This window comes from Oncorhynchus clarkii, chromosome 12 (assembly GCF_045791955.1).
Source record: "Oncorhynchus clarkii lewisi isolate Uvic-CL-2024 chromosome 12, UVic_Ocla_1.0, whole genome shotgun sequence".
Classification (NCBI taxonomy): Eukaryota; Metazoa; Chordata; class Actinopteri; order Salmoniformes; family Salmonidae; genus Oncorhynchus; species Oncorhynchus clarkii.
Genome location: NC_092158.1, coordinates 82965773 through 82981760, shown reverse-complemented (window position 1 = coordinate 82981760; position 15988 = coordinate 82965773). Strand labels below are relative to the sequence as shown.

At 44.6% G+C, this 15988-nt stretch overlaps 2 protein-coding genes across 7 annotated transcripts; one reads left to right on the top strand and one right to left on the bottom strand.

Annotated features, from left to right (window-relative positions):
• Positions 1–18: 18 nt before the first annotated feature.
• On the bottom strand, positions 19–9130 carry LOC139421500 (STE20-related kinase adapter protein alpha-like). Of its 3 annotated transcripts, XM_071172456.1 has the most exons (13): positions 8382–8471; positions 7993–8072; positions 7754–7811; positions 6671–6699; positions 2992–3094; positions 2748–2869; positions 2367–2475; positions 2051–2174; positions 1804–1975; positions 1606–1710; positions 1240–1490; positions 1108–1150; positions 19–984 (listed from the first exon to the last, which is right to left on the bottom strand). In XM_071172456.1, the coding sequence occupies exons 2-13, from the start codon at positions 8002–8004 to the stop codon at positions 829–831; spliced, it is 1284 nt and encodes a 427-aa protein (XP_071028557.1). In that variant the 5' UTR covers positions 8005–8072; positions 8382–8471; the 3' UTR covers positions 19–828. The 3 variants fall into 3 exon arrangements, with proteins under 3 accessions (XP_071028557.1, XP_071028558.1, XP_071028560.1); XM_071172457.1 differs by lacking the exon at positions 6671–6699 and having other exon boundaries at positions 8382–8487; XM_071172459.1 differs by lacking the exons at positions 6671–6699; positions 7754–7811; positions 7993–8072; positions 8382–8471 and adding an exon at positions 9062–9130.
• Positions 8549–15988, top strand: LOC139421498 (ATP-dependent RNA helicase DDX42-like). Of its 4 annotated transcripts, none has more exons than XM_071172453.1 (18): positions 8549–8635; positions 9070–9309; positions 9447–9594; positions 9743–9804; positions 10294–10330; positions 10953–11105; positions 11226–11330; positions 11488–11607; positions 11701–11877; positions 11970–12098; positions 12217–12316; positions 12430–12477; positions 12563–12660; positions 12814–13090; positions 13276–13502; positions 13605–13715; positions 13838–13936; positions 14049–15988. In XM_071172453.1, exons 2-18 carry the CDS (start codon positions 9077–9079, stop codon positions 14715–14717), a joined length of 2793 nt encoding a protein of 930 aa, XP_071028554.1. In that variant the 5' UTR covers positions 8549–8635; positions 9070–9076; the 3' UTR covers positions 14718–15988. The 4 variants fall into 4 exon arrangements, with proteins under 4 accessions (XP_071028554.1, XP_071028553.1, XP_071028556.1 ...); XM_071172452.1 differs by having other exon boundaries at positions 13826–13936; positions 14049–15979; XM_071172455.1 differs by lacking the exons at positions 8549–8635; positions 10294–10330 and having other exon boundaries at positions 9172–9309; positions 14049–15987.

Here is a 15988-nt window from a genome sequence, read left to right as displayed (position 1 = left end):
ACTTGCAATACAGTGAGCCCCGAGGTGAAAGGTATTTATTATCAAGTAAAATAGTTGACACTCCCAACACTTTCCCTTCTTGAAACCCAGACAAACTATCTGAAACAAGCACCATTGTAACATTCACTTTTTTGCAGGACAAAAATGGCCAATAACAGGAAGGTTAATCAAATACATGGACCTCAGTTGGCACAGTCTAGTGTTAACTGAAGATAGCAAAGCAAGTTGAGGGTTTCAGGTAGAAACAGATTTTTTCTTCCCTCCTGTAAAACTGATGGTTATCTATGAACAGTTGAGGAAATGCAAACACTGTCTGGTTTGTGATAGCCTTGGACAATCTTCTGGAATCTTCCATCTGTTGTGCTGGCTAGATGGCTGATTGGATCAACCCTTGGTAATGCGGTCAGTTCCTGGTCTTTAATGTCAACAGATGGCTCTAGATAGGGTCAAGTACAGCTCAGGAGTCTCCCTGCTCTACCTTTAATGGAACATCTCCATTGACAAGTGAAAGAGCTGACTGGACATACTCCCCCATACGGTTCTTCGACGGGTCCGGAGCTTCAGTCGAATTTGGAGAGATGTGTGCGTGAGAGGAATTGGTGTGTTAGTCAGTGCAAAGGTCTGTCTGCTCATGCATCTTTTAGACTAGAGTGATAGCAAGGAGGTGAGATGGTAGCTGGCTTTTAAACCCAGTCAAACTGCTTAGTTTGAATTATTTACATGGACCATTTAATAAGAACAAAGCGTAAATCCAGTCCGAAGTCTTCTCAGAGCATTTCCTGTTAACCTCTTGGTTACAACACACACCTCTTTCCTGTTCCTCTGTGGTCAGAAGTCCCAGTCATCCACATCCATGTGGCTGAGGCCAGATTCCAGGCTGGCCAGTCCAGAGGCAGCGTCCTGAGGCTGGGTACTCTCAAAGCCTGTGATGGGCGTTACGGGCCGGAACAGCTCAGGCAGAGCCTCCGATGGCCGACGCTTGATCTAGGGAAGAATGGAAATAAATCTCATTGGGATTCTAATAAAGTGTGTGACTGAATGAAGCCCTTATATGACTTAAAATGTTGTACATTGATGTTGAGGGGGGAGGAACTAGAACCTACTGACCTGTTTGAAGAAGGAATGACCAATGAGAGCACTGGCTGAGGGTCTGAGGGGGGGGAAAGTAAACAATTAAATGAGCTAAAATTCTTAAGACAATCAATGTGAGGACCAGCAGCCTAGCTTGGCGTGGCTCACCTCTTCTCTGGGTCCCTCTGTAGACACAGCTCCACAAAAGCATGGAAGTGGGGAGAGAAGGTACGACTGTAGGGGTGGCTCCCCGAGGAGGAGGGCTCTCCGTTAGAGTGGTGGGCCCCTCCGGTGCTGGGGCCCTCACAGATCCCAGAGTCAGCTCCAGAGCGGGAGGGCTTCATGGTCAGCTCCTCTGGGGGGATGGTGGTGGTGTCCAACAGACAGGGGACTGTCCCGTTCAGCTTCTCCAGCAACATCTAAAGACAAGAGGACCACGAAGAGGAATGGAGAGAGATACCAGTCAATTGAGGAGCAGAATATAGATCTTTCAGAATAAAGATAGGGTGAGGGGTTGATCTGGCCACTAGTCACCTGTGTGGCTGGCATGTCTTTGAAGGGCACATGTCCATTGGCTAGCTCACAGGCTGTGATGCCAAGACTGTAGATGTCTGACCGGAAGTCGTATCCCTGCAGATTCTGACACACACCAGGGTTGACCGATAAACAAATTAAGGTATTATAGTTGAAAAGCAAGGAATTGTATGTTAGCCAGGTGTGGTATGGAGTTACCTGCTGCAACACCTCTGGGCTGAGCCAGGGAAGCACCTTGATGCTGTACTGGGGGAAGTCATGGACCACTCTGGCCCGCTGGCCGTGACGGATCAGACTGATGATGCTCCTCAGACCAGACATACACACCTGACCGTCTACCGAGATCAACACGTGGCTGGCCTTCACGCTCCTAAACACACAAAATTAGACGCCATGTCACAATCCTGCATGAAAAGTCCTGGGCCTGTGTGAACTTTGTACTTACCGGTGTACATAGCCCATGTGGTGGATGTAGTCCAGGGCTTTGAGCATGCCCAGTAGGATGTAGGCGATGGCCAGCTCATTCATCCCATCAGTGAAGTGGCTGCTGATCAGGTCTCTGGCTGACCCTAGGACATGTTAGACACTACATTAGTCGGAGAGAGAGCAGAGGACTGAATAGTAGGGTTAGGTGGAGACAAATTACCTTAATGTGGGAATGGTAACTAGAGTCCTCCGGTCTACATTTAACCTTTGACTACATTTGACTAGGACCAGAGTGGTGTAGTGTTACAGTCAGTGCTTTGTCTGTGAATCCTCACCATAGGCCATGAAGGGAGAGATGACCCACAGCTCGTTCTCTGCTATGAAGATGCTCCTGTAGGGCAGGATGCTGGAGTGGTGGAACAGCTTAGATACATGGAGCTCAGCCTGAGAGACAGAGATTAGACTGGGTTAGGTTTAAATTGACAGAGAGAGAGATTACATTGAGTTATGTAATAGATACAAATTAGACAGGCAGAGATGGGAGGTTGGATTACATAACAGGTGATGTCATAAAGCAAGGGATGAATGTATTCAGAGGGGAGGAGTGAAAGAGGGATATAAAGGCAAGGATGATTTGACTGATGTCTGTATGCCTGGCAGAGGCAAATGTGACAGATGGATGGTAGAATGATAGATTGATGGTGACAGGTCCAGACCTGCAGGTAGTTGACCATTTCATTGGTGCAGGACTCCAGGTCAATCCGACGGATTGCTACGTGTTCCCCTGTGGGTCTGTATCTGGCAAGGTTGACGGTCATCAAGTCCTCCAGGCCTCGACCTAGCACAGCAAAACACACCAAATTAGACTAGAGACAGGCGCACAAACAATGTATTCAACAACAAACACACAAGCGCCTTGGCAGCCAAGTCACTGGGGTTGGAAGCCTGAGACTGACTGACCTATGATGGTCAGGAGCTCATAGGCGCTGCTGTCGGGGAGGAAGCTTCCCATGTTGCCCCGCCGTGGGACTGAGGTCAGGCTCTCGTGGCTGTCTTCATGGGCCTGGGGAGAGAGGCGGCAGCAGGGAAGGAGTTAGCATTGGAAATGATAGCATATATTGGCCCTTAGTGTTGGGCGTTACTTGTGGCATTGTGAGAGTGGCCTGCAAAGGCTTGGTCAGACGTGATGGTTGATGCTAAATCATATACAGTCAGACTACAGAACAAAGTGTGTACGAGCAGTACTTGTGGAACCTGAGTGGAGAACATTAACTTCAGGTTTGAATTCTGTTGGTGGCAAATTATAAGCAAGAAGCTACATCATTTATGAATCATGCCTTCTCCAAACCTCATCACACCATAGTGCTTGAAATATTAACGCTCATGGTAAGACACATGCAGAGTGGATACCCGAAAATAATAATGAGTGTGTTCAGAGAGGAAGAGGCGAAGCAAGAGGTTGCACTCTCGCCAAAATGTGTCCAAAATGAGCCCAATGTGTTTCTATGGGCTTATTTTGGACTTAAGCTCGTTTCCCGCCTTCCCGCCTTTGGAACAATGACTCCCATTGTTGGGCGGAGACGTGAGCATCTCGAGTATCATCTCAAAAGATGAAAATAGGGATCCAATAACAGTCTTAAAAGATGCTCAGAAATTAAACTATTTTCACTGTCAAAATGTTTGACTGGAAAAAAATGTATGCAGGGCTCTATGCTACAAAAAAAATGTATGCAGGGCTCTATGCTACAAAAAAAATGTATTCAGGGCTCTATGCTACAAAAAAAATGTATGCAGGGCTCTATGCTACAAAAAAAATGTATGCAGGGCTCTATGCTACAAAAAAAAATGTTTTTACAAGGAGCACCTTAAAATGTAGGGGCACAATGAAAAATATTTGAGGTATTAATGACAACAATTGACAATTACAAAAGCACTGGTGCTCCCAAATTAAAATTCCAGGTAATAGTAAAATATTTTGATGCATATGCGACCAAAATGGTACCACTGTAGAGCCCTGGTACGGGGTGTTGGCCTAAACTTACAATTGAAGTCGGAAGTTTACATACACTTAGGTTGCAGTCATTAAAACTTATTTTTCAACCACTCCACTAATTTCTTGTTAACAAAACTATCGTTTTGGCAAGTCGGTTAGGACATCTACTTTGTGCATGACACAAGTCATTTTTCCAACAATTGTTTACAGACAAGATTATTTCACTGTATCACAATTCCAGTGGGTCAGAAGTTTACATGCACTAAGTTGACTGTGCCTTTAAACAGCTTGGAAAATTCCAGAAAATGATTTCATGGCTTTAGAAGCTTCTGATAGGCTAATTGACATCATTTGAGTCAATTGGAGGTGTACCTGTTGATGTATTTCAAGGCCTACCTTCAAACTCAGTGTCTCTATGCTTGACATCATGTGAAAATTAAAAGAAATCAGCCAAGACCTCAGAAAAGAAAATGGTGGCCCTCCACAAGTCTGGTTCATCCTTGCGAACAATTTCCAAATGCCTGAAGGTACCATGTTCATCTGTACAAACAATAGTACGCAAGTATAAACACCAAGGGACCATGCAACCGTCATACCGCTCAGGAAGGAGACGCGTTCTGTCTCCTAGAGATGAATGTACTTGGTGCAAGAAGTGCAAATCAATCCCAGAACAACAGCAAAGGACCTTGTGAAGATGCTGGAGGAAACAGGTACAAAAGTATCTATATCCACAATAAAACGAGTCCTATATCGACATAACCTGAAAGGCCGCTCAGCAAGGAAGAAGCCAGTGCTCCAAAACCGCCATAAAAAAGCCAGACTACGGTTTGGTACATGGGGATAAAGATCATACTTTTTGGAGAAATGTCTTCTGGTCTGATGAAACAAAAATAGAACCGTTTGACCATAATTAACATCGTTATGTTGAGGAAAAAGGCTTGCAAGCCAAAGAACACCATCCCAACTGTGAGCATGTTGTGGGGGTGCTTTGCTGCAGGAGGGACTGGTGCACTTCACAAAATAGATGGCAACATGAGGACGTAAAATTAAGTGGATATATTGAAGACATCAGTCAGGAAGTTAAAGCTTGGTTGCAAATGGGTCTTCCAAATGGACAATGACCCCAAGCATACTGCCAAAGTTGTGGCAAAATGGCTTAAGGACAACAAAGTCAAGGTATTGGAGTGGCCATCACAAAGCCCTGACCTCAATCCTATAGAACATTTGTGGGCAGAACTGAAAAAGTGTGTGCGAGCAAAGAGGCCTACAAACCTGACTCAGTTGCACCAGCGCTGTCAGGAGGAATGGGCCAAAATTCACCCAACATATTGTGGATAGCTTGTGGAAGGCTACCCAAAACGTTTGACTCAAGCTAAACAATTTAAAGGCAATGCTACCAAATACTAACTGAATGCATGTAAACTTCTGAACCACTGGGAATGTGATGAAAGAAATAAGAAATGAAATAAATCACTCTATTATTCTGACATTTCACATTCTTAAAATAAAGTGGTGATCCTAACTAACCTAAGACATGGAATTTTTACTAGGATTAAATGTCAGGAATTGTGTAAAACTGAGTTTAAATGCGTTTGGCTAAGGTGTATGTAAACTTCCGACTTCAACTGTATTAGGTTATTATTATTATTTTTTTAAATGCAGTAACAACTTAATAACCATTTATCTACTCATTTCCAGCCAGCATTGCGAGGTAGATGCCCATCACTTTAAATCACTCAGACGGGGTTGCCATGCATTGCCAAAAAATGGAACACATGGAACTCTATCCATTCCATTCAACTCCAGTTCACAACCATTGGTGGATCCAGAGATTTCCACAACAGTGACACATTAGACATGAACAAATGACCAGTTGCTCATACCCTCCCGCCACCCACCTACCTACATGCCCTCTGCTTTCTAGTAAGGGAGAAGTACAGTGAACACAGGCAATAGACAAAGTGTCCACACTTAAACTACTTCACAAACATGAAACAGGCTTGGTCAAAATTAGTGAGGACTTTCAGTGAAGAACAACAGAAACCATAAATCAAATAGTAACACCATGTTAAGACCACGCTGAGGTTCCTAAGGGCCCATTAAAGCTGGCTTTACAGGGAGATTATCGGTCAGCTGAGACCAAACAGCCGTTTTCCGTGACAGCCGTAAAAGACAAGTGCAGGTCAATTAAGCCAGGTAATTACGGATGACCCATCATTGCCCACTCTAAAAGACACAAACTGTGGTCAACTTTATGAATCAGAAAGGACTGTTTTGATCTCTGGAGCAACCGATGGAGCCATCAGGTAACACGTAGTATTAATGGGGTGATCCATCTGTCCACTTATACTGATCATCTTTTTTTCATCAGACTTCAGCAACCTCAGTTGCTCTCTCCTCCAACCCAACCATGTCTCATCAAGAGAACATCATTACTGTGAACTCCACCAATCTCCCAACTCCCCCAATAGGAAACCCTGGTGGGTGAAGTAGGATGGGCCTCAAAATACAAAGCACATACAACACTGTGAATCAGATGCCCATGCACAAAAGCACATAGGGCTTGTGAATTCATTCACGTTGGCTCCACCCTCACACACAGGCAGATGGAACGATCGAGAGCAGTGACTGGAGTACCGCACTTACTTTCCTGTGAGAGCTTCCCTGAGCTTGCTCTGTGGTAGAGAAACCACATCAATGACAAACACAAACACACACAAGAGAAGGATCTGTGTTTAGAGCAGCTCAGGAACCATTAGGTACACTGTAAGTGTAAAGTATAGCATGTCGTGTTTGTTGCAGGAGTCGTATCAATGCTGCTAGCTGGCTCCCATAACAAGGAGGATTCAGTTTAGGCTAATTAGATACCTCCAATGCATCTGTTAAATCAGTGAGGAATCTGAGGATTCAGTCTAGCGGGATTGAGTGATTATGCATTACCATGGGAACCGGAAGCAGCCAAAACCAAACTTGAAATCAAGCGTATGAACGAACACAGAACAATTATGCAATGTGAGCTGAGCGCACAGAAATATGAAGATAATGCAAAGCTTGATAGTGAAGCCACCCCTCCCCAGCAATTCAGTTCCTCTCTATGTAAACCGATTCTTCAACCACTGATAAATTGACAGTGTTTATGTTAGTCTAATAAGACCCACATACTGTAGAAACATATCTTTGAACATGCCTCATCGCCACCACACTTGTTACCCTTAAAATATGATTTCCTTAATAAATATTTGACCTAGGTATCATGTCAACTTCGTATCTACTACAATGACCGACGGCGGAACAGAATATTAATCTGACATGCAGTATTCTGAGGCTGCATATTTTGCATTGATCAAGTCTGAAAGACAAGGAGACATCACACTGGAACAAACTCTCTTCATGGCACACATGTAACATACAGTGAGACATTTGACACCTGCAGAACATTGAAGCAAGCAGTAGCTCTCGGAGACAGAGGTATCCAGCCACATATTGCCAAAGAACCAATGCTGATTGAATTCCAGAAGGTTTAAATTGTATTATGCCAATTGTTTGTTAGAGTGTGTTGCCTTTTAAAAACTGTGCAATGCAATATCTTGTTTTGAAAGCAAAACTGCACATAGGATATAGCTAGCAGGTTCTGTATGAGGGTCGGGCAACTTCATAGCTGATGATAGGTCTTGTTTGTAAGCAGCAGTTGATTTGGGAAACCTTTTTCAACATAACCTATGACCTTACCTCCAAAAAACTCAAAATCCCTCAGGTTCTCCACACTCAATTTCTCTGAGACCCAACGCTGGGATTGAGAGGGAGAAAGAAAGAAACAGATAGAAATGATTGACCGGTGGTATCTGCACTCCAATAACTGATCATTGCTGTGACACTGACTGGTAAGGATTCAGCACAACTATTTGATATATTTTCTAGACTGAGCTCTAACGTCATCAGGCAGGGGAGCGCTGACAGAGTTCACTCACCAGAAAAGACATGGATCTGTCGATTGTGGCAGCTAGAACCGCTGAAACCCCATCCAGAAAAAATACCTCCAAAATAAATACTAACACAGTAACAGAGGAAAGGAAACACGTTAACGTTACTTCGCTATGAACAAGACATGTAGCTAACTATAACCTGCCTATAGAATCATTTAAGTTGTAATGTTAATGTGAAAACCATTTCACAAATAGTATAATTTATAGGCCCAAAAACATTTTATTAGCAGGACTACTACCTAACGTTAGCTAGCTAAAGTAACATATGGATATGTAAAAATAAATAAACTAACGTTAGCGTGGCTCTTTTTCATTACATTAAACAACACAGATTGGCTTGGTAGCTATATAAACCACGATAGCTAGTAACCTACCTGTATGTTAACTTGAAGAAATAGCTAGCTAATATCTGATGAAGCGAGTTTGTTAGCTACCATTTTCAACAAACAACTATTATCGAAAAGGGGCGGTAACTAATGTAACATGTTTGCGTTGATTGGTTCGTTGTTGTGAGACGCAATCCGTCGCGCGTAATCTACGTCTACACACGGTAATGACGCAAAACACTTTCGAGTCGCGCTGTGAGATTTGGCAGTGGTAAACAGATCTTTCTTGGTGGTGAAAACAGGTAAATAAACAGTACATGAAACCACGAGGTTAGTTTATAGTGTTTAACGTACACTATATTTAACTGATTTTGCAAATATCCTTTGACAAGCCATATTTGCTCAGTAAATCATTTGTCACACACCCACTTCTTCGTCGTGCTGCTGCGGCCCTAGAGAAGCGTAGCATGCTAACGTTAGCTAGTTTCATTTAGCCAATTAATGAGATCCAAACATTAGCTAGACACAGATTAATGCGAGATTTTATATATTAATTTGCCAGAAGCCACAGATAATCTTTGACATCCCCCAGACAGTGATTTACGAGATGATTAGCATTTAGCAGACGTTTGTGGGTGACACACAAGGCCTGCGATGAATGGACTGGAATGCAACAGCAATCTACAACAGTCAAATACCAAATGTGATTATCTTTCTTTTCCCCTTACTTCTGTAGGACAGCTATGAACTGGAGCAAGGGTGGCCCAAGTGGTAAGCGAGGGTTCGGGTTTGGAGGATTTTCCCTTGGTGGTGGTGGTGGAGGAGGAGGAGGAAAGAAAGAAGAACTGCGCGTGCCTCAGAAATCCCACACGTCCTTCGGAGGCGCAGGGACAGCTGGAGGTTATGGCAAGAACCAGCAACTCCCTGCATTCTACAAGATAGGAACAAAAAGAGCAAATTTTGATGAAGAGAATGCGTGAGTATAGACTTATTTTTCCTTTAGGGTTGGGTTTGGTGTGCTTCGTATGCTGTATGATCAACCAGTTATGCAGGATGTATTACATTGATTTCAATGACATTTGACTGGTGATAACTTTCCTAACCCATTTCCAGGTATTTTGAAGATGATGAAGAGGAGTCAAGCAGCACAGATTTGCCATATATCCCAGCTGAGAACTCCCCCACACGGCAACAATTCCAGTCTGGAGGGGGCTCAGACAGCGAGGATGATCCTCTGGATGCTTTCATGGCCCAAGTGGAGGTGAGTCATGGATTCCCCTTAGACCTGGATCATGTAGGAATATACACATTTTCTCCGTAGTTTGTCTGTTTAAAATCTGGGGTTATTGTCACAGAGCTTTTGGGAAATATTGCAGAGGGTTTATTGTTCACCCTCTTGTCTGCTCTAGGACCAAGCAGCTAAAGACATGAAGAAACTGGAGGAAAAAGAGAAGGAAAAGAAGGTTGAAAAGTAAGATCCCTTCAATTTCTACCATTTAAGCTTAGGGCCCTGAAAATGACCTTGTCAATAATATAAGCAGAAATATTATTAGCAAAGGCCCTATTCAAGGCCACCAGGCAGGCAGGTGTAGTACATTCTTCCCATTCACCTGTGTATTGATTTGCACATATTTCCATGGTTATTAGTCAAGTGTCTCAATTATTAATCTATTCTCATCCCAAAACTCTAGCATGTTATTAAGATACTGTAGATATAAAGTTCCCACTGCAACCATTCACCACTGTGGAGCAGAGATATGTCTCATTTGAAATAATCTGTCTTGCCATTCAATTACCTTAAATTTCCCCAGTTGGTCCATACTGTAGGTAACTCATCAAGCCTGCCTTGCATGGCGACTTTGTAGGGAGGGGATAAGCGTGACATTAGACAGGTTGTGGGGAATCATGGGTGAACAAACGAGTCGCAGGGAAGTTTTTTTTTCTCCGCTTGTTTTTACAGGGGTATACGTGATGACATTGAAGAGGAAGATGAACAAGTAAGTGATCCATCCAACGTTCCTAATTTACTACTGATCAGAGAGCCTCCAGACCCCAACCTCCCCTCCCGACCCATCTATGGCCAAGTCTCACCACCTACCACATCTCTTGCTCTTTTTTTCTCTCTTTTACTCTATCGCTCTCTCACACTATGCTAACAAACCCAATTGCAGGTTGAATCCTTCGCCCTATCCTTCTTGGATATGTACATGCATACTTGTGGTGTCAATTATATATATATATTTTTTTTTAAATATACCCATGCCTAAACTAAGCATGTTGATTAATAGTTTATCATCTCTTTTCAAATATGCCATACTGTAATGAATGTTTACTATTAACTGTTGCTGTTCTTACTACTTTGTGAAGGGGGGTTTATAAAATCTGACACTGATCAATTTCAGCCCAAATAACGCAAAGACGGGTTTAAACTGAGTGTTAAAACATAAAATGGCTTAGACTCTGACATTGATATGGGTGATCATCAGAGTATTTTGCTGTTGACTGTATTTGAATGTATGTCCCCCGGTTATGAGAATGGTAAGAGTGCCTGCATGAATGTGTGCTACATTAGGCGTTTAAGCTGACCCTGGTTGACTCATGCGGCTGTGCTCTGTGCAGGAAGCCTACTTCCGCTACATGGCAGAGAATCCCACAGCTGGGCTGACCGCAGAGGACGAGGATGAGAACATAGACTACGACAGTGATGGGAATCCCATTGCCCCCACCACTAAGAAGATCATCATGCCCCTGCCCCCGATGGACCACTCTGAGGTAACAGCTGCATACTGCACCTATCTGAGCCAAGAGGCAGGAAGTTATGTTATCTTGTCAATTGGATTTTTTATTTTATTTTAGTGTCTGAGGTCATACATTTATGTCATCCCCTTATAGATTGACTACCCACCTTTTGAGAGGAACTTCTACAACGAGCATGAGGAGCTCCTCAGCCTGACAGGCACCGAGGTGTTTGAGCTGAGACACAAACTCAACCTGCGGGTAAGTGTCCGGAGAAGGACACGCACACATACAACCACATCTAAACCCAACCACACAATCCTAGCCAACATACCACTTACAGACAACTGTTGTATGATCCCATTGTCTCTTTAACCGAAAGCCTCGTCTATTTATTTTGCTTCATTGACTTTGGCAGGTGTCTGGTGCCGCCCCTCCTAAACTCTCCACCAGCTTCGCCCACTTTGGGTTTGACGAGCAGCTGATGCATATAATCCGCAAGTCGGAGTACACTCAGCCAACACCTATTCAGTGCCAGGTACCTAAGCACGTATTTTTTTTGTTGGTACTTTCATATTGCTTTAGTAGCAAATAGGCCTCACCTGTATTTTCTTTCCCATCTGTCCTGTAGGGAGTTCCCATTGCCCTGAGTGGACGTGACATGATTGGCATTGCGAAAACTGGTAGTGGCAAGACTGCAGCCTTCATCTGGCCCATGCTAGTTCACATCATGGACCAGAAGGAACTGGAGACTGGAGAGGGGCCTATTGCAGTCATCGTGTGCCCCACCAGGGAGCTCTGTCAGCAGGTAAGACAGCCAGGGAAAGATGGGTCAGGAACAAAACATTTCCATGACAAAAAGTTGATTGGGTCCCTGAAAATGATGGTTGTGCTTCCTAGATCCACGCGGAGTGTAAGCGTTTTGGGAAAGCCTACTCCCTGCGCTCGGTGGCGGTATATGGAGGAGGCAGCATGTGGGAGCAGGCCAAGGCTCTTCAGGAGGGGGCAGAGATAGTTGTGTGCACCCCGGTAAGAGCTCTAGTTGACAATCACTGTGGTAGACTGTGTTTAGTCTTTATGTATTGGAGGAAAATAATCCCCTGAGGTCATTTCACTTATTGGGTTGTGTATGTTGTTCTTCACACAGGGTCGTCTGATTGACCATGTGAAAAAGAAGGCCACCTCTCTGCAGAGAGTGACATACCTGGTGTTTGATGAGGCAGATAGAATGTTTGATATGGGCTTTGGTAAGTTGGCTTTCCCTTTCTTTTGTTCCCAATGACCACTAGGCCCAGAATATTGTTCACTGAAGATGGTTTGACACCTATTTATATCATATACTTTTGGAAACTTTTTTCAGAGTATCAAGTGAGATCCATTGCCAGCCATGTCCGACCTGATCGACAGAGTAAGTGTGTGCATGTACACTTGTTAGAGGCTTTAGACAAGACTTCCCCATCCTATGAACCTTAACTTGACTCCTGTCCTCACAGCTCTTCTGTTCAGCGCCACCTTCCGTAAGAAGATTGAGAGGCTGGCTAGAGATATCCTAGTGGACCCCATCCGCGTGGTGCAGGGAGACATCGGGGAGGTCAGACCCGTGGCTCTTCTATCACCCTCTGATTGCCACTTCTATAATTTATTTAAAGTTCTACAGTGCCAGAACAGTCAACCAGCTGGCGGCAGAACATTTTCTGGAGTTTAGTCATCTAATGCTCTTCAATCCTCCATCCTTCCTCCCCAGGCCAATGAGGATGTGACCCAGGTAGTGGAGATCATGCCCAGTGGGGTGGAGAAGTGGGGCTGGCTGACCCGCCGCCTGGTGGAGTTTACCTCCTCTGGCTCTGTACTTATCTTCGTCACCAAAAAGGCCAACTGTGAAGAGCTGGCCACCAACCTGACCCAGGAGGGCCACAGCCTGGGCCTGCTGCACGGAGACATGGACCAGAGTGAGAGGAACAAGGTCATCGCTGACTTCAAGAAGAAGAGTCTGCCCGTGCTGGTGGCCACCGACGTGGCAGGTGAGGTGGGGGTGGGCTGCAGACGAGGGGGTGGGGAATGAATGTGGCACAACGTTCCAATCATCAGAGATCTGTGTATGATTACACAGACACTGACAATGATTTGATTGTTTTTGCCTGAATTCCAGTGCTCCTACATACTTGTCATTCTATCATTCACTCCTTCTTTGTCATTTCCTCCCTAGCCCGTGGTCTGGATATCCCTTCAATACGCACAGTAGTGAACTATGACGTGGCTCGGGACATCGACACACACACACACCGAATTGGCCGAACTGGTCGTGCTGGAGAAAAGGGTGTTGCCTACACCCTTCTCACCAGTAAAGACACATCATTTGCAGGAGACCTTGTGCGTAACCTGGAGGGAGCCAATCAAAGTGTCTCTAAGGAGCTGATGGACTTGGCAATGCAGGTAAGCCATTCTACATGTCCCTGACTGAGCATTGAGGACGGTTATGGAAAGGTTAATTTTATATGATGTCTTTACTGACCTCCTTTGATGTATTCCTCTCAGAATCCCTGGTTCAGGAAATCACGCTTCAAGGGCGGCAAAGGGAAGAAGCTAAACATTGGAGGAGGTGGTCTGGGCTACAGAGAGAGGCCAGGATTGGGAGCTGAAAGTTCTGTGAGTTGGCCATGTCTATTTGTAACATAAGTTGTGTTATTTGTAGTGTGTTATCTTGTTGGTAGATCAGTGACATAATAGTGTAACTCTTGGTAATTGTTGACATTTAGTTGTTTCTCCAGGAGCGTAGTGGTGGTGCTGCCATGGGTAACTATGAGGGCTACAGCAAGCCTACCGGAGCCATGGGAGACCGCATGTCAGCAATGAAGTCAGCCTTCCAGGTAATTAAACTGTCACTCACTATCTATTCTGTTAGCTTAAAATTATCCCTTTTTCTCATTAATTATTTCTGTACGTCTAGAAGTCCCTCTTTAATCGTTGTCTATTTTTCAGTCTCAGTATAAGAACCACTTTGTGGCGGCGTCCGGCATGGTTCCTAAACTCACCACTAAGTCCAGTAGCTCTTCAGGCTGGACCAGCGCTGGAAGTCTGAGCTCCGTCCCCACCGGGGCTCCTGAGGGCCCAGACCGGCCCCGTGGGCCCCCCTCCTTGGCCATGGCCCCTCCAGCAGCCCTTGGCATGGGCACCAAGATGGCAGGCTTTACCAGCGCTGGCTCCCTGAGCTCTGTGTCAGACAGCCAGGCCACTGCTCCTCAGGGGAATGCCGCCCCACCCTCACCCAGGGAAGGGCCCCGTGACAGACATGGTGATGACAGGAGTCGCCATGGAGATGGCCACTATCGTGACAGGAGAGACAGGAGCGAGCGGCACAGTGGCGGGGGAGAGCGGGACCGCTACGGGGAGCGGGACCGCCACGCAGACCGCGACAGATACGGGGACAAGGATCGCCATGGCAGCAGTGGGCGCCATGGTGATAGTCGTAATGGAGAGGGAAGTAGAAGGGACAGAGAGCGAGACAATTGTAGAGGTGACAGGGAGAGTGGAGACAGAGCAGGGAGTGAAGGAAGGGGGGACAGAGCTGAGGGGAAAGGAGACCGAGAGGAAGACAGCTTTGCAGTCCCAGATCCACCAAAACGCAAAAAGAGTAGGTGGGACAACTAAAGCACAAAACACATCACCTGTAAAGCAACCAACCAACTGTTCTTAGATGAGCATGCCTAGTCTGTAGATGCACAGCTGGTCATTTCAGCTGAAACATGCACAGAATTTCAAGGGTTAATGTGTGAACCGACCCTACTGCGCGGTCTGAATACAAGGGGAAAGATATGCTATCCTGCATTGGTTGGGGATTCAGAAACATGGCTCCTGATTGTCAGCTTGTCTGAAGAAGTGTTGAGATTTTGGATAGAGTTCCACTCTACTGTGCATGGAGAAAGAAATCTACTGTAAATATACCATCCAGATAGTTTTAACCTCACCGTAAGTGAGATGATCAATCTTTCTGGTCAATAGAAGGGAGCAGTGGAGCTGTTATGCAGTCCTGAATCCACAGAAAACACCTGTGATTTGAGATGTCTGTTGTATTCTTACGTCCACCCCCCTGTCGTTCTAGTTAAACTCTTAGCCCTGAGTAACCCAATAGCCCTATTGGACTAAATGTGAGTGTATATTATCAACCCGCGTTAATGACAGATCTCCTTTTTTTATTATAAGTGTACTACTTCCTGTGAATCCATGTGTGTTTGTGAACTTTGCAGCTTGTATTCACTTCTTAGTAAAGTGCCTCTCTGTCACTTAGGTGTTTTTTATGCTTTTGAAAGTGGAGTGTATGTAAAATGTATTTGTTAATTTTTGTGTGAGGCTACGCTTGAGTTCATTCACAGGAGGATGTCAAGTATTTTTGATTTAAAAAAATGGCTTTGGCAGTTTATTTTGTTTGTCTATAGTCTCCTTTTCTGTTTGTAATTTGTCAATGGCAGTTCTATAAGTGTGCATTCTAAACTTAGCTGCAGCTGACACAGCAGTTCTGAACTGTAATAAACAAATTCACTTGGTCCCACATTTGTCACCACTCACTACGTTTTGACACCTGATATTGTAGAAGTGGTTATATGCTAGTGAGAAACTGAACTCTCAAACGCCATAACATTCTATTTCAAAAGCTTCCCATTTGGAATTGGCTTCTGTCTTGAAAATGACTAGTCTTAGGCATGATAATACCTGTGAGATTCTCTATTATATCTGTAATTTGCACACAAGATGTGACACGAACAGCTGTCGATAATTGGCAATTCCTTTTTGTATTTAACCCTTGATGCATTTTTGTTCCTCGGTATACATGTAACTTCCATAGACAATAGGGTTAAGACTGAGTAGATACATGTGAAAAAACAATGGTCTAATTTTTGTTAATAAAATCATGTGGTTTTTAG